We start from the raw sequence: 23701 nt of genomic DNA, 5'->3' as shown, positions 1-23701 counted from the left end.
TAGCTCGATGGCTAACAAATCTGACTAGCATCCAAGAGGAAGCAGGTTCGATCCCTGGCCTTGCTCACTGGGTTAAGGATCCAGTGTTGCCTGGAGCTGTGGTGTAGGTCGCAGACATGGCTCGGATCCCGCCTTTCTATGGCTGTGGTGTAGGCCGTCGGCTACAGCTCTGATTCAACCCCTAGCCTGGGAACCTCCATATGCCATGGATTTGGCCCTAAAGAGCAAAAAACAAAACAAAACAAAAACAAAAACAAAACAAAACAAAAAACAAAAACACCCCCAACAAAACAGCAATCTCTTGTTCTTTCATACTTCCTTAGACCATATGCCACTCATGGCATCTAGCATTGTGGGGACATTGCCCATCTCCCCCATGAGACAATAAACTTGAGAGCTGACATTGGTCTGTATATTCTCCCCCAAAGCTGTGGGCCTTCATGGAACAAGGAAGCGTGCGTGGGTTCCACCGATGTGAAATGGAGCCCCATTCTCCCAGGCTCTGCTGGCCCATGATGCTTGCTGGCAGTGGATGAGAGCTCTGGTACGAGGCAGTGCCCTACCAGGCTGGCTCCATGGAAGGTCCAAGCCCACCTCTGGTGTGGTTTCTTGGATTCCTAGATGCAGTGGTGGAGCTCAGCGAGAGCCCTAGAGCCTCATCCAGGTTCTGGAGGGTAAGGATGCTGTGGAAAGCTGGGTTGGTCCCACCTTTCTACAGGGTTGAACTAGCAAAATGTCATCAACACATGACTCCGAGACGGGCTTCCCTGGATGGTCTCCTCTGTTCTCGAGGGTGAACCCGGCACGTGGAAGAAGTTTAGAAAAATGCTCTGGGGAGTTTCAGGTGACTTAGCTGGACCTGGTCCAATGGAAATGAAGTCAACTGAAAAACAGCTGCCACTCTGGGGCTGTGTCCAAAGTCCCTCTGGGAGGCCATTCTTGCTGTCCCACGGCCCCTTCCGGTATCTGCATGTCCCATTCCCTTCCTTAATCCTGGATCTGCTCAGGTGGCACCTCTTTTGAGGCCTCCTTCAACCTCCCTACCTAAAAGGGCAGCCCTCCTCACTGTTATTCTCTTAACCCGGGTTGATTTTCGCTCATCTTACTTTATCACTACTGGACAATATCTATTGGAAAGTTAGTTGTTTATTTTTTGTCTCTTCCACACCAAGTTTTGTGATGCCGAGGCACACTGCCTAGTACAATGCAAGCCCAGGGTAAATACGTGCAGGTGTTTGCTGGGGGAACAGGAGGACAGTGGGCTTTGCAGAGAGGGAGATTTGCATTCTAGCTAAGTGCGAGGATAAACTAAATTCTCTGAACGGGCTTACTTATCTGTTAGATGGAGATGGCAATATTTATCTTGTAGAGCTGTTGCCAGGGTTAAGTAAAATGTGCAGCTATATGTGACATCTTTGGTATCCACCTTAGAAGCTCCGGAAATGGGAGCTTACGTCGTTCCTAGAAGGTTCCAATGTCCCTAAATAGAAAGTCCCCATGTTAGCTCTCCAGGGCCAGAATTCCCTAACCAGGCACTTTGGGGGGGCCTTCTTTGGGGCTGGCACTGCAGAAATGAGCAATGGGTTCTTTCCCTCACAAACAAGCCTATGAGAAGAGCTATGGAGAAGGAGGTTTTGTGTTTAGACAGAAAGCCACGCAGGTGTCTAGGCAAAAATAATACAGTATCATTATTGGTATTGAGGTACAGTGATGTTCAATATCGTATAAATTTTAGGCGTACAACACAGTGAGTCACAGGTTTTAAAGATATTCCGTTTAGAGTTATCGTAAAATATTGGCCATTGTTATGCAATATATAGGAGTTTAATTTTTTAAAGAATGTGACAATAAGAATAACTTTTTTTTGGAGTTCCCGTCGTGGCTCAGTGGTTAACAAATCCGACTACAAACCATGAGGTTGTGGGTTCGATCCCTGGCCTTGCTCAGTGGGTTAAGAATCTGGCATTGCCGTGACCTGTGGTGTGGGTTGCAGTTGCGGCTCAGATCCTGAGTTGCTGTGGCTGTGGCATTGGCTGGTGGCTACAGCTCTGATTCAACCCCTAGACTGAGAACCTCCATATGCTGTGGGAGTGGCCCTAGAAAAGGCAAAAAGACCAAAAAAAATAATAATAACTTTTTTTTTTGGTCTTTTTTAGGGCTGCACTCATAGCGTATGGAGGTTCCCAGGCTAGGGGTTGAATTGGAGCTGTTGCTGCTGGCCTCCACCACAGCCAGAGCCACACCGGATCTGAGTGGTGTCTGCGACCTGCACCACAGCTCATGGCAATGCTGGATCCATGCGCTGAGGGAGGCCAGGAATCGAACCTGTGACCTCATGGATCCTAGTCAGATACATTTCCTTTGAGCCACAATGGGAACTCCAAGAATATCTTTACAAATATAAAAATGGAAAAAAATGAGAAACATCCAATTTCTTAAACCAAAACCACTGCTTATTACATTTTCCCCGAATATATCATAGTATATAGCATGACTATATACTATTTTCTTTAGCTCTAATGAGAGAAATGCTTCATTCCTTTACCCTTTGAAATTTTGTAATTCCCAACAAATTATGAGTATTTAAATGCAGGGATTCACATATTTGTTATGCCGACACATCAGGAAGAGCTGAAATATTTCTTATTCGTATGAAGTTAATGTATGTAGAAAGAATAGAAATACCATAGCTGTAATAATGTTTCACTTTTTTTTTTTTTTTTTGGCTGCACCCACAGCATATGGAAATTCCCATGCCCAGGCCACAGCTGCGGCAAGTCAGGATCCTTAATCCCCTGAGGCACAGTGGGAACTCCATAATGTTTCAATTTTATTTTATTATTTATTTATTTATTTATTTGCTTTTTAGGGCTGCGCCTGCAGCAGATGAAGGTTCCCAGGCTAGGGGTCAAATGGGAGCTACAGCTGCTGGCCTACGCCATAGCCCCAGCAACGTGGGATACATGCTGCGTCTTTGACCGACACCACAGCTGAGTGTAACTCTGGATCCTTAACCCACTGAGCAAGGCCAGGCCTCAATTATATGCCTGAATTATAAAAAATGTAGGGGATTCTGGCACTTATTCTTTCAGGGCCTCTGGCTCAGGTTTTGACAGACAGCAGTGACTGACCTATAAAGGATTTACTGGAAAACATTGGCAAGTCTGCTTAGCTTTCTGTATCTTATTTTCGCTACTTGTCTCCTGCATTGCAAGAGTATTACAAAAGTTTGTTTTTAACCAATCTGTTTACTGTGAAAGGTGAATGAGTTAGTATGATGCACTATCTAAGAGTAACTAGTGGGACTTTTGCTTTCAGAACTTATCAATCTCCCGACTACAGGTGGTTTTCCTGGAAGTTTTAGCTGTAGAAAGAAATGGGAATTTCTTTAAATACCCGGAAATGATTCTGAACTACATTTACGAAAGTGAGAAAGGAGAAAATTTTTTCTTGATCTTTCCTGATTCTGTCATACTGCATTTCTCTTTAATCTCTTTATTCAGGAAAGAAATCTATTTTATTGTAGATTAATAACTGGCCCCAGGAGTTCACGTCGTGGTGCAGTGAAAGTGAATCTGACTAGGAACCATGGAGTTTCGGGTTTGATCCCTGGCCTCTCTCGGTGGGTTGAGGATCCAGCATTGCCATGAGCTGTGGTGTAGGTCACAGAGGCAGCTTGGATCTGGCATTGCTGTGGCTGTGGTGCAGGCCAGTGGCTACAGCTCCGATTGGACCCCTAGCCTGGGAACTTCCATAGGCCTCGAGGGTGTGGCCTTTAAATGACAAAAACAAAACAAAACAACTCTCCCCAGATTAATGCCGTTTAATTTAATTGAATAATTTTTTGGCATTTTTGGAATTAAATTCTGTAATTTTCTAGTAATAGAATAATTATTCTCTTTTTTGTCCTTATGCATGATTTTCATGGTCTTTTACTTAAGCAGTTTTTTTTTTTTTTTTTTTTTTTTTGCTTCTTTAGGGCCACACCTGTGGCATATAGAGGTTCCCAGGCTAGGGGTCGAATCAGCTGGCCTACACCACAGCTCACAGTAACCGCCGGATCACCAACCCACTGGGCGAGGCCAAGGATAGAACCCGCATCCTCATGGATGCTACTCAGATTCGTTTCCACTGAACCACGACAGGAACTCCTACTTAAGCACTTTTAATCAAATTTCCACTAAGTAGTTCGTGTGTGTGTGATATGTTATGTGTGTATGATGGGTGTGTATGTGAGAGAGAGAGAGAGGTGAAGGTGAGGTCCCTGAGTTTACTCCACTGCCTTATTTCTTTTGGTTTTAAACTGCATTATCAATTAAATAATCCACTTTTCAAGATAAATCAATTTTACTTATAATTTTTTTGCTGAATTTTACTGAATTTATCAATATTTTTGGTTCTTCTATTAAAAATTAGCAAACATGATCTATCAGTTGGTACTTATTTAGGATGATATATAGAGATCTGGGGAAATAATATCTATAAAGTATTTAGACTTTCCACAGCAAGGAATTATACGAAAAAATATGGGGTAATTTAATTACCCAGAGCCATTGAATTCCCTGTGATTCCTTTTTTTTTTTTTTTTTTTCCCCTGGCTGCTCCCCACCCCCAACCAGCATATGGAAGTTCCCAAGCCAGGCGTTGAATCTATACCACAGCTGCAGCAATGCCTGATCCTTAACACACTGCGTGGGCCAGGAATTGAAACGGCCAGATTTCCACAGAGACAAGCCAGATCCTTAACCCACTGCACCACACGGAACTCCTCTCTATGAGTCTTCTTGAAACTTATTTTTAATGGACAATTCCTAGTAATATCAAGGCAATTTAAAGAAAGCATTTGGGTAAAATTTTAGCATGGCCCCTGTGCAAGGATGACATGCAAATTCGTGAAGCCTTCCATAATTTTACTGCGAATTTGAGGTTAATAGATACAAATTGCTACTTTTAGAATGGATAGACAATGAGGTCCTGCTGTATAGTACAGGGAACTCTGTCCAATTACTTGTGATGGAACATGATGGAAGACAATACGAAAGACAGCGTATAGATGTATGATTGGGTCACTTTGCTGAACTGCAGAAATTGACAGAACATGTAAATCAACTATAATAAAAAAAAAAGAGCATAAAAACTAAAAAGTAAAGTGAAATAAGGAGTTCCAGTCATGGCGCAATGGTTAACGAATCCGACTAGGAACCATGGGGTTTCGGGTTCGATCCCTGGCCTTGCTCAGTGGGTTAAGGATCTGGCGTTGCTGTGAGCTGTGGTGTAGGTCACAGACATGGCTAGGATCCCACGTTGCTGTTGCTCTGGCGTAGGCTGGTGCCTACAGCTCCGATTCGACCCCTAGCCTGGGAACCTCCATATGCCTCGGGAACAGCTCAAGAAAAGGCAAAAAGACAAAATAAAGAAATAAATAAAATGCAGTAAAAGAATTTGGACTATAAAAAAGAGAAAGAATGCCATTTGCAATAACATGAATGGATCTAGAGATAATCATATTAAGCAAAGTAAGTCAGAAAGACAAATATCATATGCTATCACTTATATGTGGAATCTAAAATATGATACAAATGAACGTATCTATGAAACAGAAACAGACTCACAGACATAGACAACAGGAGGAGGGGGGTGGGAGAGGAAAGGATGGAGAGTTTGGGATTAGCAGATGCAAGCTCGTATATAGGATGGGTAAACAAGGTCGTACTGTACAGCACAGGGAACCATATTCAATATCCTGTGGTAAACCATAATCAAAATAATATGAAAAAGAATATATATATATATATGTAAATAAAATTGAGTCACTTCTGTACAGCAAAAATTAACAGAACATGGCAAATCAATTCTACTTCAGTAAAAAAGTTTTTAAAAAGGATGTTACTGTGAAAACTGATGAAATCTGAGTTAAGTGTGGAAGTTAGGAAAGAGTAACCACTGGAATTGTTTTCTTAGTTTTGACAAATAAGCCATAGTAATGCCGGATGTTAACACAAAGGAATTGAGTAACAGGTCTAGGGAACTCTTTGTGGTATATTTATAACTTTCCTGCAGATAAATAAATTATTCTGAAATTAAAAATGTATTAAAAAATGAAAGTGGGAGTTCCCTTTGTGGCTCAGCAGAAATGAATCTAACTAGTATCCGTGAGGATGCGGGTTCGATCCCTGGCCTCACTCAATGGGTTAAGGATCCAGTGTTGCCATGAGCTGTGGTGTAGGTCACACACGACTGGGATCTGGTGTTGCTGTGGCTGTGATTTAAGCTGGCATCTGAAGCTCCAGTTAGACCCTAGCCTGGGGAATTCCACATGCCACAGGTGTAGCCCAAAAAAGAAAGGAAGAAAGAAAGAAAGAAAGAAAGAAAGAAAGAAAGAAAGAAAGAAAGGCAAAATTACTAAAATTAAAAAAATGTATGTAACAATTTATGTATTTGTTCCATTATAGCTGGTTTACAGTATTCTTTCAATTTTCTACTGTACAGCATGGTGACCCAGTTACACATACGTGTATAGATTCTTTTTTCTCACATTATCATGCTCCATCATAAGTGACTAGATGTAGCTCCCAGTGCTAAAGTTTTAAAATTATATTTCCAAACCCAACTGACATTGGATTCAAATCTCACTCTGCAATGCCAACCTAACCAGCAAGAAAATTCATTCTTGCTTTTGTCTTGGGAGCAATTTCTTATATGATCTCATTGGACCCTTACCACAATTCTGTGGTATGAAGAGAAGAGAGAGAATTAGGAAGGAAAACATCCAGTCCAAGGTCTCTTAGATGTCAGACCATTTTTTTCTAAGTCACACTTTAACCATTTGTCCCTGAGGATTTGAAAGAAGCCACTTTCACAGCAGGTTGGAATCTGGCCTGCTGTTTATTCAGGGAGAGTCAACATTCAATTTATTTATGGAGGATCCCCATCCACCACAAGTTACTTCATGCCTCTGAGTTCCCACCAGAAGAAAACCTAGGCGCGGACCCAGGGAAGAGGAGAGAAGGCCAAGGATATCTGCGTTTGGATTTGGAAAAGATGGTTTTGACGCAGTTGTAGACATGATTAAATATCATGGTCTGAACTTAGCTGTTTGGACTTTCGAATCTTTCCCAATGAAATTGAGGTGAACCAGAGCTTGAAATGGTGCCAGCTGTCCTTCCCCAAAGGCTTTCCAACCTAATAAAGGAACGTGTCCTACAAGCCAGTTTTGGTCAAACCTATTATCAGGACTCCTAACAGGCCAGGGCCATTTGGGCCAAAGCTCATGTTTACAAGGTCAATCATTACCTACCTTTAGCTTGTTCATTTTCCTTCTTTTTTTTTTTTTTTCAAATCATCCCTGGAGAGTGCTTATAATTCATATTCCTTCATGGGGTCAGTTAATTCTCTGATAATTCCTGTGTCCTGAAGTAATTTGTAAACTCCCTCTCTCCCCTAAGAATTAGCATCATCAAATTTATGTTCTCTGACCATAATGCAATGAATTTAGAATGCTAATTTAAAATACAGTTTAAAAGGGCACAAGCTTTGGAACAAAATAATATTCATTTTTTTAAGTCTTGGGTTCAAATGGAAATCAAGGCAAGTTACAAAATACTCAGGTTGTGGGTAGAGCTTAACATAGTACTGAATGGAAAAATGAATAAGTACAAAGAAAACCTTAGCAGTGTTCTCAAAGTGTTTGTGCCAAAGAACCAATTTTATTAAATTTCTAATCAAAGACCTATTAGGTCAAAACTACTGTGAAGTACCACCTTACACCAGCTAGAATGGCCATCTTCAAAACGTATGCAAATAATAAATGCTGTAGAGGGTGTGGGAAAAAGGGAACCCTCTTACGCTGTTGGTGGGAATGCACATTGGTGCAACACATAGAAAACTGTATGGAGGTTCCTCAAAAAACTAAATATAGAACTACCATACAATCAAGCAAGCCATAATTCGAAGAGATACACGCACCCCAATGTTCACTGCAGCGCTATTTGCAATAGCCAAGATATGGAAGCAACCTAAATGTCCATCAACAGAGGAGTGAATAAAGAAGATGTATATATAAACTTCCATATATACAATGGAATATTAGTCATAAAAAAGAATGAAATAATACCAACTGCAACAACATGGCCGGACCTAGAAACTGTCATACTAAACAAACTTAGTGAAAGACAGACATCACACAATATCACCTACATGTGGAATCTAAGGGGGAAAAAGGGTATGATGAACTTATTTGCAGAACAGAAACAGATTCGCAGACGTTGAAAAACGTATGGGTACCAAAGAGGACAGGTTGGGGGTTGGGAGGGATGGACTGGGGGTTTGGGGCTGGCATATGCACACTGAGGTATATGGAACAATTGGCCAAGGGGGACCTGCTGTATAGCACAGAGAACTCTACCCAATATTTTGTGATAATCTTTGTGGGAAAAGAATCTGAGAGAGAATGGATATGTGTATGTGTATATATATGACTGGGTCACTTGGTTGTACAGCAGAAAGGACCACAGCCTTGTCAACTAACTACACTTCAATAAAATTTTAAAAAGGCTATAAAATACAATAAAAAGAACTGCTAGTAAAATAAAATGTAGAAAACAATGATATGAAAATATAGACCCCAATTTTTATTATTAGATTCCAAAGGCATATAATTATATTTGAATAAATATAATCATCACATACATAATATGAGAAAAATGTTTCTACACACTCATTCTCAATTATCAATCTTTTCTTCAATTCTCAATCATCTTTTTTTTAACTTGTCAATGCTGACTGGTAACAAAAATTGGGAGATCAGCAATTCTGAGTAATGCTGATTTATAACACATATAGCATTTATGTAAATTAAAAATATGTAGCACAAAAGAATAGCCATTTTTTTTTTCTTTTTAGGGCCGTGCCTGCGGCATATTCAGGTTCCCAGGCTAGGGGTCAAATCAGAGCTGCAGCTGCTGGTCCACACCACAGCCACAGCAACGCAGGATCCCAGGATCCGAGTCATGTCTGAGACCTACACCACAGCTAATGGCAATGCCAGATCCTTAACCCACTGATTTGAGGGATCAAATCCGTGTCCTCATGGATGCTAGTCAGATTGGTTAACCGCTGAGCCACAGTGGGAACTCCTGCCCATGCTTTTTAAGAATAAGTACAAATAAAAAATGCAATAAATCAATTACAATGGTTGTTTATTAAGGGATTAAAGGGAAGCCAAGAAAATTTGAATACAAGACTCAATCAATCAAGAGTGACCCAGCACAGAAGAATGTGAATGGTGTGATAAAAGCATGACTAACTCTGAGTTCCCGTGGTGGCACAGCCGAAACAAATCTGACTAGCATCCATAAGGTTGCAGGTTAGATCCCTGGCCTTGCTCAATGGCTTAAAGATCCAGCGTTGCCATGAGCTTTGGTGTAGGTCGCAGATGCAGCTTGGCTCCCATGTTGCTGTGGCTGTTGAATCAAAAGACCTCTGCCCTATAATTCATGACCTGAAGCCATGGTTTCAGTGCATCTGTACCAGTACCTTCCTTTCTGGAATCTTCCCTCTGTGGATTTTTCAAAATGTGTGACCGTGCATAGCTATTTTGTACTTAGCCTCCCTATTTTGTGGTGTCTGAGTTTTGTATGCCCAGGAAAGTAAAGGGAAGGCCTGGTTAATAATTATCTGTGATTTGCGTTGTGCAGAAAAGTAATCTGTCTCTATGAGGCTCCAAACTCTTTGTTACACTTAAAAGTAGGGGTTGTGGGATGGAAATCCTATCAAATCAGATTGTGCTAATCATCATATAACTATAAATGTAATAAATTCATTGAGTAATTAAAAAAAGGAGAAAAGAAAAAAGTGGATTTTTTAAAAAAGTTGATATTTCAAGATGATTCTTTCCATTTCTATTTTATTGATGAAGACATGATACAGTTGACTCTGGAAGTGTATCTCTTGCTTTGTTTTTTAAGCTGTGGCCCTTCAATGTATGTATTATGGACACTCACAAATCACGGAACCCCAAAATGTTTATGTAAACATAGTTGATATTTTAGAACAAACCCTGGAAACATGATCGGGGAAAAATCAGAAACTTTTGGACTTGCTCATATTTATTTTGTGTTTAGCATTTTTATTAAATTTTATAGATCAGTTGGGGAGAACAAATATGTACAAATAATGCATATAGCTCAAGATTTGTTCAAAATGTATATGCATATATTTTGCATAATTATCATCATAGGATTGTTTTTCCATCTTAAAAATTCACTTATATATTTGTAAATGTAGAGATAGTATGCTTATTATGCAATCATTGCATTTTATTCCATTGTCCTAATAAACCACCTTGCTTGTTCAGGCTTCCACTGCTAAATATTTTCTGAATTTCCCACTGCTACTAAGTATACAGTTGGATTTCTATATATTGCTATTTTTTTTCAAAAATAATTTTCTTGGGATAAATCATTGGCGTGGTGGTCTTGCCTTAAAACACATGAATATTTCCGTAACTCCTCCAATGACCAAATTGCTCATCAAAAGGATTTTGTAGATTCTCAAAGGGAAAACTGCACACATTCTGAGTTTAGAAGTAGTTTGGAACATAAGGGGGTGGGAACAGAGACGGCTGAAGGCAAGATGGAAAACAGGAAGGAGGCGATTGCCCTTGTCCATTGCGAGAGCTGTAGATTCCCAACTAGAATGGCAGCAATGGGTATGGAGAAGGGAATGAATATAATAAATATTTAGGAGGGGAATTTGACAGGCTTGATGATATGCAGAAAGAGGAATAAAGACTTAGTCCTAGTCTTTTGAAACTTGAGAACCGAGTGGACTAGAACAGTATTGGGAGAAAGCAGGATGCTATATGCCCACATAGGGGCTAGTTCAATGAAGGCAGTCAATAAATGCTAGTGGAATGAACGGATCCTGCATACACGAATGAATGAATCAATGCTCCCATTTTCCCAATGCCTCATGAGTATTTGGTTGTACACCTAGAAGCTGACTTTCTGTTTTTTATCTCCTCAATAGGAGACTTCTAAAATTTGGACTCATGAGAACAAGGAAGTGAGAGAATTAGGAAAGAAATTGTGAAAAGGAAGAGACTCCAAAGCCGATGCTCAGGTCTTCAGAACAACCAGATCCTCCCCTCATAAAATTAGTCAATTACTTTTCCCGGTCAGCCTGATGTCAACTTAGGTCGATTCAGCTATTCCTCACAGAATGTTGGCTATTCCTGATCTCTGGCTGCTGAAGTAATGGCTTCATTCCACTTCACTCGTTGTTCACAGTAAGGGGCTGGGCAGGCACCTCCCTTGGGCTCTCTGCTCTGAGCTGGAGTCCTCTCCAAACACTGACACATGGCCACAGGAGTCTGGAGATAAGAGGCTTCTCCGGGTGAATCCCTAAACACCCGGAATACCTTAGTTATGTGATTGTGGCTTGTGTTTGTTTTTATATCAAATTTTGTCATTTGGGGTTGCTATATTTTTCTGTATTTGTCTTATAACCCCTGGAGGGCAAAAGCCAGGATTTGTGTTTCCTTCGTAACTTCCCAAGAGTCAGGTAGAATGTTTAGCATAGAGTGAAGACGAAACCCAACTATAATTATACATTGAAGGAAAGCGATAGTTTTTAATGGTCAAAAAAAGGTATCATATATCTAGCCTTAGGAAACAAAAGATTTATTGAAATGGTATGTAGATAAATTATCACCAGCATAAAACTGTTAGTGGAGTTTTCAATATGGGTTCTTTTTACTCTTAAAATGAAGTGAGGCGTTTTGCAAGTCCATTGTCCCACAGGAAAAATATTATATTTCTCTGTTCAGATAAAGTCCTTTAAAAAAAGTAAATCATTTTGGAAATGTTCTTTTAGATGTCTCCAGCCTATGACCAAAAAAATATATATGTATTAAAAAGATACAATTCTTTCCATTTAAAATAACAATTAAATATGAATGACTTAGGGGTAGTAAACATGGAAAAAATACTTAGGCATTTGACATGCTAGAATTTGCCCCCATTTAATTAACATATACTAAAATATTTAAGAAATAATTTTTAAAAATCACCAAGACAAAATAATGCATGATCATTACAATGCAAAATACCACAATAATTTTATTACATATTTAGGAAATGAGCCAAAACAATATCTCATCAAATAAACAATTTTTAAATAATTCTGCCTTCAGCCATTTGGGACTGTAGTCGGAAGTGAGTTTTAATGGCCATTCAAGGCTAACTGCCGTTAATAAAAGACTTAAAATTAATAAACACCGTCAGAGAAAATGGGAAGACAATTTCAAAAACGTTTCTGAATTTTATGGGCTAATAGAATGAACAGCTACGTCTCAAGGTCAGTGACTTAGTCATATTCTATTTCAACGTGGTGGTCTGGTCTGACCTGTTTGGCTCCCCCAAGGCTGTGCTGTTGTCCATCTTCGATGGCAATTCTGTTATATGGGATCAACTTCATGGTGGTTTTCTTCATGGAATACCACCGGGATTTCCAAGTGGCCCAAATAATGCCATTATCATAACCATTAGGAGTAGATGATTTTGAGTAAGTGCCCCCTAGAAAAATCATAGACACATGGATCATTGCCTTTGAATCTCCACACCCCAGAGAGTCTACAAGGAATTGTCTACTATGAAGTCCATTGTCATGGACATCAGATTTATTTTTTTTATTATTTATTTTATTTATTTTTTTCCTTTTTAGGGTCACGCCTGCGGCCTATGGACGTTCCCAGGCCTGAGGTCCAATCAGAGCTGCAGCTGCCGGCCTACACCAGAACCACAGCAATGCAGGATCCGAGCCGCGTCTTCCACCTACATCACAGCTCACAGCAACGCCAGATCCTTAACCCACTGAGCAAGGCCCGGGATCGAACCCACATCCTCGTGGATATTAGTTGGGTCCGTTAACCGCTAAGTCATGAAGCGAACTTCTTAAGTAGCTCTTAAGAGGATCCCAAGTCACCTCTTGGCTAGGACTGTGCCCTCAGGAGGTCAGCCTGCTGGTCTTAATGGATGTGAGCTCCCCCAGGCTTCACTGCTGGGGAGTAACAGTACTGTGTCAGTAAGTAAAACCAGTGCTCAGAGTGATTCCGGCCTTAGACTGATCTATACCTCGCCCTCCTCCCATCCCAAACTAAGTGTTCCCATGCCTCAGGCTGGACTCCTCTGAAGCTCTCATGGACCCCTGCTCTCGCCAGCACCGCCCTGCTCTTCACTTCATTCCTCCAGACACCTTCTCACTGCTCACTGGTTGTATCTGAGACATGGCTCGTGGGAAGCTGAGCCAGGCTACTGTGTTAACGAGTGTCAGCACGGCAGTGTTAGCCCATCCAGATCATGTATCTAGTAAGCCTAGAGAGACACCAAAGTACCAACTCTGATGGAAGCATAATGGACATCACTGGATTGTTTGCGGCAGGTGAATTTCTTGTAGAGGGACCAAGTTCAGGGATAAGGTAGCATTACCCAACTCTGGTTTAAAATGAAGAGCTATATAATGTGTTCCCATTGTGGCTCAGCAGAAACGAATCTGATTAGCATCCATGAGGACGAGGTTTGATCCCTGGCCTTGCTCAGTGAGTTAAGGATCCAGTGTTTCCATGAGCTGTGGTGTAGGTCACAGATGCGGCTCGGATCTGGCATTGCCGTGGCTGTGGCATAGGCCAGTGGCTACAGTTCCGATTCGACGTCTAGCCTGGGAACCTCCATATGCTGCAGGTGTGGCCCTAAAAAGACAAAAAGTAAAATTAAATTAAAAAGTAAAAAATAAAATAGAGCTATATAAAAAGCTTCCAATATCGCTACTAATTGTTTCTTACTTCCTTACATTTATTTGTTACCTTTTATAAAAAACATAATCTCTACACAAATTAATGTATCTAAGGAAGGAAGCCATACCTGGGTAATAAACTCCATTGAGGTGGCCAGCATGACACTTGTTCATCCACCAACCAGATCCATCCTGTTCAGCACAGTTCCCATCAAATTTATCATTGTCATTGTCCCAGGTACTGAACTGCATGCCATTGTGGGATGTGAGAAACTTGTCACTAGAATCATCGCCAAAATCAAAGCCATCAAATGCATCTCCGGCATCTCCACCAAGGAAGTAGGCGTATGTCATGCGGTACTTGTCACTTTCAGGTCCCACCCTGAATGTGGAGTAGTCGGCAGTACTACAGAGACAGAGGAGAGACTTTAGACCCTAAGCCCCAGGAAGCATCACACAAGTTCCCTCTTTCATAGAACTATTGTTTGGAATTTTTAACTTTGCTTCTTAAATCTGAAATGTGCTCACTGAAAAAATTTTCGGCAAATCTGGCAAGGAAGGGACAATGACAAGCTCCACCCAGGATGGATATAGAAACCTTCAGGGAAAATGAAAATTTTCAGCCCTATGAATGATTTTTTTCCCTAGAGGATCCTATTATCCAATCCAGACATGTGGATGAATCTAATTTCATATATTCCACTTCCATCTCCATATTTAGCATGTATACCCGGCTCTCATAAACCACATTCATTATCTGACAGTGAGTGACTATGGATTAATGCAACAAGCTTGAAGGAGCTACAGTTCCATGAGCCACTCAAACCATCTAAAGGGAGAGCTCCTCCAGGGGTCCTCCCTTCCCAAGAAGGAGTTTCCTTGGAAATCACATAAAAGAGGTGGTCCCAGAGTTCCTGCTGTGGCTCAGCAGGTTAAAAACCCAACTAGTATCCATGAGGACGCAGGTTCGATCCCTTGCCTCCCTCAGTGGGTTAAGGATGTGGTGTTGCCCTGAGCTGTAGTGTAGGTTGCAGATGCGGCTGGATCCAGTGTTGCTGCAGCTGTGGTATATAGGCTGGCGGATGCAACTCTGATTCGACTCCTAGCCTGGGAACTACCATATGCCTCAGGTGTGCCCTAAAAAAACAAAACAAAACAAAAAGAGGTGGTCCCTGTGTGGTCTAAAAAACATGAGCTCTTAAGATCAGAGAGGGATTCTCCTCTGGAGAAACACTGTGAATAAGCGCCAGAATTCTATGGCGTATAGGGGAGAATGGCCCTGGTGCATGAACAGAGATTTCCAGAAAACAGTTAGCTTCTGCCTCTATCTCCAATACTTGGGACAAGGGAGATATTCTCACAGGAGAAGGTCTACAGACTCTGGAACTTTCTGCTTAAAAACTGAAAAAGTAAAAATACGTGTTTGGGCACAGACTATTTCATCATGTCCTGGACATAGCAAGAGAGTTGAATACTGTTTGGGGTTTTTGTTTGTTGTTTTGTGGTTTTTTTAAGGCTGCACCTGCAGCATATGGAAGTTCTCAGGCTAAGGGTCAAATGAGATCTGCAGCCATGCCAGACCCAAGCCACATCAGCAAACTACATGGCAGCTTGTGGCAATGCTGGATCCTTAACCCACTGAGTGAGGCCAGGGATCAAACCCGAATTCTCACTATATTGAGTTCTTAACCCGCTGAGTCATAACGGGAACTCCTGGATGTTGCTTTGAATTTTAATTAAGTATACTATGCTCAAAGTGCCCAGACAGCTCTGCATGTGGGGGGGGGCGCTAGTTTAAAGAAACCAGCTAGGAGAGTTCCCTGGTGGCACAGTGGGTTAAGGATTCAGCATCATCACTTCAGCAGCTTGGGTTGCTGCCTTGATGAGGGTTTGATCCCTGGTCTGGGAACTTCCACATGCTATGGGAATGTCCAAAAAAAAAAAAAAAAAAAAACGAATCCAGCTGATTTAATTTTAAGGTAGCTCATGTATTTGACCCACTGGGAAATGCAAAGAGGCTAGATTCATTCTTCTAGCAGAATAATCATTAAGAGGATGGCTGTAGAGTTAAACTGCCTGAGTTTAAATCCAACTTTATCATATACCAATGATAGAACCTTGGAAAAGTTAATATGTAAAAGGGAACTAATATTGGTTCCTGCCTCATGAGTCATTTGCATTAGATTGAATTATAATTTCCTCTTAATTTCTGGTACCTATTAAATGCTCAGGAAATATTGACTATTATTTTGTATGGTTCCTGGATAAGTGGATTGCACCAATACACTCAAAACCACCCGGATAGGACCTACAGGACTGTCCAAGAACCAAACCGGCTTCTAGGGAAAAATTGTTGGTTGGGCTTTTGCACTTGTCAAACTGTCCATTGTGAGCTGGAGAGCACTCGCTCCAGACCGTCTACCACAACAAGTTAGACGTCCTTTCTAAATAGTACCTGGTTTTGCCACTCCAGTCCTCCAGCTGCACTCTTAATACATAGGGGATGGCAGACTGTGTGGTTATCAGATGAATCTTCTCATTTCCCAGCCAAAATTCTGTGGTTCCAGTAGGAGACAGATGTCCAAACCCTTCTTTATATTGAATCCAGTTTTTCTTGAAATCCTCACTGCCGTCCACCCTCTGAGTACACGTGGCAAGAAGAGAAAGTGGGTTACCAGTGCCCATAAAGAAAACGTTAGAAACATTCAGTCCAGAATACGGAGGGTATGGATTTCCTCATTTACTGAGTGACCCTGGACTAGCTGCCTCAGTTTTCTTACCTGTCAAATAGGAATAATGACACTTACTTCTTCGACTTATTGGGGGATTATACCAGAGAATGTAAAAATACTTAAAAGAATGGCTGGCACATGGTAAAATTATAAACTAGCAGTAGTTTTAAAAAGACTTCTAAAGGCTTTCTTCTTTATAAATTTTAGTTGCATAATATAACAATTTAATATAATGCTCATTTTTAAAGAAAAATTGAAATGTAATAGATAAAACTAAGTAGTAAAGATGAAAGCCATAAAATTGGGATAAAGTATAGAATAAATTTCCTATTTGTCTCAGCATATTTCCATTCCACTTCTCCAGTGGGAGTCACTTAATCTGTTTCTTAAGATCCATGTTATAATAATCTGTGTGAATGTAATTGTGTGTAAATGTATGTATTTTATTCTGTAATAAATAAATAAATAAATAAATAAAAAGACTTCTAGGGAGTTCCCATTGTGGCTCAGCAAAAACGAATCGGACTAGTATCCATGAGAACACAGGTTTGATCCCTGCCCTCGTGCAGCGAGTTGAGGATCTGGTGTTGCCATGAGCTGTGGTGTAGGCTGCAGATGCGGCTCAGATCTGGCGTTGCTGTGGCTGTGGCACCAGTTTGACCGCTAGCCTGGGAACTTCCCTATGCTGAGGGTGTGGCCCTAAAAAGCAAAAGCAAAAAAAAACCCAAAATAAATAAATTAGTTAAAAAGACTCCTAGAGGACTCCAGAACTCCAGCTGGATTTTGCTGGTTCTCAGCTGAAGATGGAGACATCAGGCTCTTGCTGAATCTATTCCCCCAACACACTCCCCCGCAAGAGCTCCCATCACTCGCTTTCTCTGAGCGCCCCCTGCAGGATGATTTGTAACAGTGGTCAAAGGTAAACAGAACCAGAAGCCAAGAGGATTTGTAGTGGGTGCCTGGGCCTGCAGAGGCAACAGAGGATCCTGGTCTTGGAACAGCCCAACTGTGTCCTCTCGGGGACATCATCTTCTTGCGATGGGCAGCCCTAGGCCTGGATGTATCTGTCCAAAGAGGTCCCTTCGAGTTCTTTGTCACCCTGACAGTGCGATTATGTGCCATCATGAATTTACAGCAGCAGGGAGAAGAGAGGCAAAGCGCAGACTGAAACCAAACTCCATCCTGGCTCTGTTACGTATTAGTTATGTGACCTTGGGCAAGTCATTTAACCTCTTGTGCCTAAGTTTCCTCTTCTGTAAATAAGGATAAGAGGGCCAAGACTACCGCCAAGGAAAGTTGTGAGGGTCGATTGGGTTAATACTCCCAAGGTGCTTAGAAAAATATCTGGCAGGACAATTGGGTGTTTATGAAATACACCTGGGTAGGGAAAATACCTTCTGAAACACAGTCCATCCATTTCCAGACCCATCAATTTCACAGTAGACTAAGAACTTCTTCGGAGCTTTCAGAGGTTTGATAAAGTAAAGCCCACTCTCTCTGGCCCCCTTATTGGCAATTTCTTGACAATCTGAAAAAGAAGAAGATGATTTTACGGTGGTTTGAAATCCAGGTAAGACTGTACCAGCCTTGAAAGCAAAATTTTTTTTTTTTTTTTGGTCTTTTGGCCATTTCTTGGGCTGCTCCCACAGCATATGGAGGTTCCCAGGCTAGGGGTCAAATCGGAGCTGTAGCCGCCGGCCTACGCCAGAGCCACAGCAACGCAGGATCTGAGCCGCGTCTGCAACCTACACCACAGCTCACGGCAACGTCGGATCCTTAACCCACTGAGCAAGGCCAGGGACCAAACCCGCAACCTCATGGTTCCTAGTCGGATTCGTTAACCACTGAGCCACGACAGGAACTCCTGAAAGCGAAATTTTTAACATGCTACAAACTATTCTTTTCCAGAGAAGTACTTCCTTACTTCTCACAGCATCATTCTTTTCAAATGATGTTTAACTACTCAAGAAAAGTCTCAGCAATTAGATTGTTTAGATTTAATGGCTAGACTTTTTGCAGTGTATTTGTGTACGGGACAATACACACGATCTCCTTTATTTTTTACATTTGTTTTGATGAACTTGATCCCAATATAAATTTTCCCCTTACCTTTCCCAGTTGTGTCGTGTATTTTTACTGTATCTTTGCAAGGCTCCTGACACTTTGCTTCAAGCTGGATCACTTTCTGTTTCAGGTTAGAGATCTTTTGATTGTTTGAATTGTAGATTTCCTGTAAAAATCTATAAGCAAAAGAATAAGATCATGATATTCCTTTCAGAGAAATACTTTTGTGTTTTCTTTGAAAAATATGTCCTTATTTTCTCAAGAATTATTCCCAGATAAATAACTCCATTCTTGGGAAAAAAAAGGGTAAAATGATGTTACTAAAATTGAGGCGAATTAGAATTCTAAGGTTGTTGGAAAAGAAAAGAACAAGGTCCTTGTCAACAAACAATGTCATAGTAAGTGGCCATTTGATTTTTACCTTCTGCATAAAGGGCAGCAGGCAACAAAGTACATGAGTGATGAGCCTGATTAATAAGACTAGCTGGGGGTTATTCTTAGGACAGAATATTCTCCGGGAAGGAAAGGCTTTGTTCAGTAATCCATGCATGCTGAGGCAGAATTCTTTTTTGCTTATGAATTTACCGAGGAGCTATTTACGAACTACCATCTGTAACTTAACAGGGGAAAACCATCTGTGACATTCTCTTATGTAAGAGAAAACAACAGACATTTTCCCTTTCTTCCTAAATGTTTTTATTTACACAGTTTCGGGAAAAGGTTGGGGAACGTAAAAACAATTTCTGCTTTTGTAGGTTCTCACTGGGTTGCTTGTACATATCCAGAAATGATAGAAGAAAAGAAGCTCTAGTGCACAGACTGTGGTTTCTTTGAAGGTACACGAGAGCCAAGGTTCTGGACTACTTTTTTTCTCTACTGGGTCTTAGGAAATTTCTGTAGTGTAGTTTTCTTCTATTGCAATGATGGCAATAATAATGCAAAAAATAACATTATCCCTCTGATATCAAAAAGAGGATAACCCCCTCCTGGGCTGCTTGGAAGACTGGAGAAACACTCCATCTTGGAGAGCAAAGGAAAACCCAAATGCCTTACCGAATCGTTGAGTCGTGTGTTGTAATCAAGTTTTCGTATTTCATAATTTCTTCCAACATTTTCTTGGACTCCTTGGTGGCACTTTGTATCCTATCTATAAGATGGGGTCAGAGACATAAAAAACACTCAAGCCAACAAAACCACTACAACAACAGCAAAAGAACCCCACAGATGATTTTCTCAGGCAGCGCTGGTCAGATTCTCACCTGGTTTTGATAGATCTTCAGGGTTATAGCTGATCTGGATGGCTTTGATCAGCTCTCTGGCTTCCGATGTTTTGTTCTCAACTTGATGTAGGATGCCCTCCAAATTCTGTAGATCCTTCTCTACAGTGTTTTGGTAAGTAGACAGGAAACCTGCGATCCCACACATAGTTGGGCAGTAACTACCCTGAAAATATAATTTTAATACAGTGATTAAACTTTTTCATAAAAAGCTACCTGAAATCTACTGTTTAAAAAAATAGACAAAACCTAGACTATGCTTTTAAAAAAAGTCTAAATGGGCCACACGGTATTTGCGAGAGAATTTCTTTTATTCCTCTGCCCTCCCCTCCAGCTCAAACAGCGAGAAACGTAAAAGCTACTTACAAATCTCTCATCTAAGATGCAGCAATTTTCTCGGGTGGCAACATACTAGAGGAGGAAGACACAAACATTTCATGAGTTTATCACACATTTTCTTATTTGTAAGCTCTCCATAGAAAACAGATATGTTTGGGGAACAGCGCACTTACTGCCAGGCATGTTGAAGAGAGCATTGAAAGCGTGTAGAAGCTGAGGATTATTAAACTCCGAGGGTGCGAAGACCAAGTCATGGTGCTGAAGGGAGGTGCCCGGTGCTCCGAGCCCGGTAGAATCAGACGTGTGACCTCTGGGGCCCCAGTCGTCCCTGTATTTAAGCTCCTAGGATGGCAGGACCGCCAGTGGCTGGAGCTGGTCACGGGGCCCCCTGCCTAGGAAGGTGGGATGTTTCCCGGCTCTTTTTCCTCATCCTGGCCACCAACCAATGTCCAGTCAGGTTCCCAGATTTTGCACACAGGTTTAAGCTCCTCCTTTCTGGCTCAGCTCAACCTTTCTCCTCTGAAGCAAACTCTTCTGCAAAGGCTAGTGAAGCATTAGCCGTCTGCCCTGAGAGGGAGGGAGCCAGGGAGGCTCGGTGATGCAACGGCTTCCAGTACAGGCTGAGAGAGCAAACACCGAGCTGACCTCGACCACAGCACACCTGCCCCAACCCGAAGATGGAGCCTGGTATCATAACCCAAATACTTCAAATTCCCGCAACTTCCTTAGACCAGGGATGAGGTGATGTCATTATTTTTAACCCGTGGCTCTGGCAGGTGGAAACTCTGAATGTGCAAGTATTGCCAGGAATGAATGACACTGGAAATCTAGTCCTGCCCCTCTGGGTTGACAATTTTCTTTTTTATTTTCTTTTTATTCTTTTTAGGGGCGCACCTGTGGCCTTTGGACGTTCCAGGCTAGGGGTCGAATCGGAGCTCCAGCTGCCAGCCTACACCACAGCCACAGCAACACCAGATCCGAGCTGCATCTGCAACCTATACCATAGCTCGTGACAACACCAGATCCTTAACCCAGTGAGTGAGGCCAGGGATCGAACCTGCATCCTCATGGATACTTGTCAGGTTCTTAACCCACTGAGCCACAACAGGAACTCCCAGACCATTTTCCTTTTTAAAATTGAAATACAATTGACATGTAACATTAGTTTCAGGTATACTACATAATGATTAGATATTCGTATACATATGAAAGATCAGCACAGTAAGTCTAGTTAACATCCATCACCACACAGCTATAAAATGCCTTTTTTTCCTTGTGATGAGAACATTTAAAGCATACTCTCTTAGCAACTTTCAAATATGCAGTATTATTAACTGTACAGTATTATTAACTATAATTGCCATGCTATACATTATATCCCCGGGACTTATTTATAGATGGAGGTTTCTATCTTTTGACTCTTCACCTGCTATTTCCATAGGATCTCGATTTGCAGTGGGCTTTTTCCAAGATGGTAGCCTGAGGACAATGTCCCCCTCTTTTTATTTTATTTTACTTTATTTTTTATATGTAATGATTTTTTTTTTCATTATATCTGGTTTACAGTGTTCGTCAATGTTCTACTGTACAGCATGGTGATATTTTATTTTATTTTTTTAATCATTTTGATTGAGGTATATAGTTAATTTAAAATGTTGTGTTGGAATTCCTGTCATGGCTTAGTGGTTAACAAATCTGACTAGGAACCATGAAGTTGCGGGTTCAATCCCTGGCCTCGCTCAGTGGGTTAAGGATCCAGCATTGCTGTGGCTGTGGTGTGGGCCAGCAGCTGCAGCTCCGATTCAACCCCTAGCCTGGGAACCTCCATATGCCATGGTGCCACCCTAGAAAAGACAAAAAGACAAAAAAAAAAAAATTATGTTACTTTCAGGTGTATAGCACCATGATTCGGTTTTATATTTATATACACACACACATATATGTTCATATATATGTATATATACACACATAATTTTTCAGATTATTTTCCATTATAGGTTATTACAAGATATTTAATACATTTCCCTGTGCAATACAGTAGGTCCTTACGGGTTCCTCTATTTTATTATATGGTGGTATGTATACGCTAATCCAGAAATCCTAATTCATCTCTATACCCATCCCCATTGATAACCATAAAATTTTTATGTCTTAAGTCTCTTTCTGTTTTGGAAATAAGTTCACTTGCATTATTTTTTAAATTCCATAGATAGTGATATCATACAATATTTGTCTTTCTCTGTTTGACTTCACTTATTATGATAATTTCTAGGTCCATCCATGTTGCTGCAAATGGTATTTCATTCTTTTTTATGGCTGAGTAATATTCCATTACATATATTCTTATATATAATATTCCATTATATATATGATTTTATATAATACTCCACATTCTTTCTCCACTCTTTATATAATACTCCATATATGCTATATATATATATATATATATATATATATATATATATATGCCACATCTCTTTCTCCATTCCTCTGTTGCTGGACATTTAGGTTGCTTTCACAGCTTGAATTGTAATAGCGCTGCAGTGAACACTGGAGTGTATGTCTCTTTCTGAATTAGAGTTTTTGCCAGGTATATGCCCAGGAGTGGGATTGTGGGAGCACATGAAAATTCTCTTTTTAGTTTTTTAAGGAACCACCATACTGTTCTCCACAGTGGCTGCACCCATTTACGTTCTCACCCACAGTGTAGTGCGCCTTGGAGCCCCACTCTCCCCACAAAGTGGAAGCACCAGCTGGTGTGGCACCACACCTGCCGCAGGGGAAAGAGGTCAGGAACCTACTTTGTTTTTCCTGAGGCTCCTTCTAGTTATCTCAGAGGAAAGCCTGGATACAGGAGGCAGGAGCTAGGAAAATCCATGTCCCATAATGCGACTAGGAGCATAGCTGGAGGAAAAAGGGCAAACTTAGGACTGCTAAGAGTCCTTTGTCACTCTGCCCCTAGAGTTTCCTTATATCTTGGACAACTTGTTTATCGTCATCTCCTACTGATAATTTACATTTATGCACTATCATTACCCCTCCTTATTATCTGTGATTTCCTTCTCTGAAAGCAAGCTCACTTCAGATTTTGATTAAATATTTAGTGGAAGAAGTACCTCTTCATACTTTAATGTTTACATCTAAACCTTTACGAAGGAAAAATTGTTTTGACTTGAAACAAAGGTAAATGTTTGTAAATATTCAATACTTATTATAACAAAATGAATACATCAAAACCAGATTTCTTGGAGTTTCCATTGTGGCTCAGCAGGTTAAGAACCTGACATAGTGTCTGGGACGATGCAGGTTCAATCCCTGGCCTTTCTCAGTAGGTTAAGGATCTGGTGTTGCCACAAGCTGTCAGCTGGTGTTGCCGCAGCTACAGCTCGGATCTGGTGTTGCTGTGGCTGTGGTGTAGGCCAGCAGCAGCTCCTGATTTGACTCCTAGCCTGGGAACTTCCATATGCTGCAGGTACGGTTCTAAAAAGAAAAACAAAA

At 41.0% G+C, this 23701-nt stretch overlaps 1 protein-coding gene across 2 annotated transcripts; it reads right to left on the bottom strand.

Annotated features, from left to right (window-relative positions):
* FGG (fibrinogen gamma chain) lies at positions 11612 to 20723 on the bottom strand. 2 transcript variants are annotated; one of them, NM_001244524.1, is given in 10 exon segments: positions 11612 to 11885; positions 12406 to 12575; positions 13920 to 14197; positions 16247 to 16431; positions 17918 to 18051; positions 18633 to 18763; positions 19641 to 19734; positions 19847 to 20030; positions 20231 to 20275; positions 20377 to 20658. In NM_001244524.1, coding segments are annotated over 10 exon segments (1317 nt in total). In that variant the 5' UTR covers positions 20458 to 20658; the 3' UTR covers positions 11612 to 11870.

This window comes from Sus scrofa, chromosome 8, assembly GCF_000003025.6.
Source record: "Sus scrofa isolate TJ Tabasco breed Duroc chromosome 8, Sscrofa11.1, whole genome shotgun sequence".
Taxonomy (NCBI): Eukaryota; Metazoa; Chordata; class Mammalia; order Artiodactyla; family Suidae; genus Sus; species Sus scrofa.
The sequence above is the reverse complement of the archived record's forward strand: the minus strand, read 5'-3'. Positions and strand labels throughout refer to the sequence as shown.

Bases quoted from the DNA above. Each gene is read 5' to 3' on its own strand.
- FGG (XM_005666793.2), bottom strand. From the start codon at position 20,457: ATGACTTGGTCTTCGCACCCTCGGAGTTTAATAATCCTCAGCTTCTAC. The intron at 19,735-19,846 runs GTGAGAATCTGA...CCCATCTTATAG, and splicing joins TGAAGATCTATCAAAACCAG to ATAGGATACAAAGTGCCACC. The intron at 18,764-19,640 runs GTAAGGCATTTG...TTTTGCTTATAG, and splicing joins ACACACGACTCAACGATTCG to ATTTTTACAGGAAATCTACA.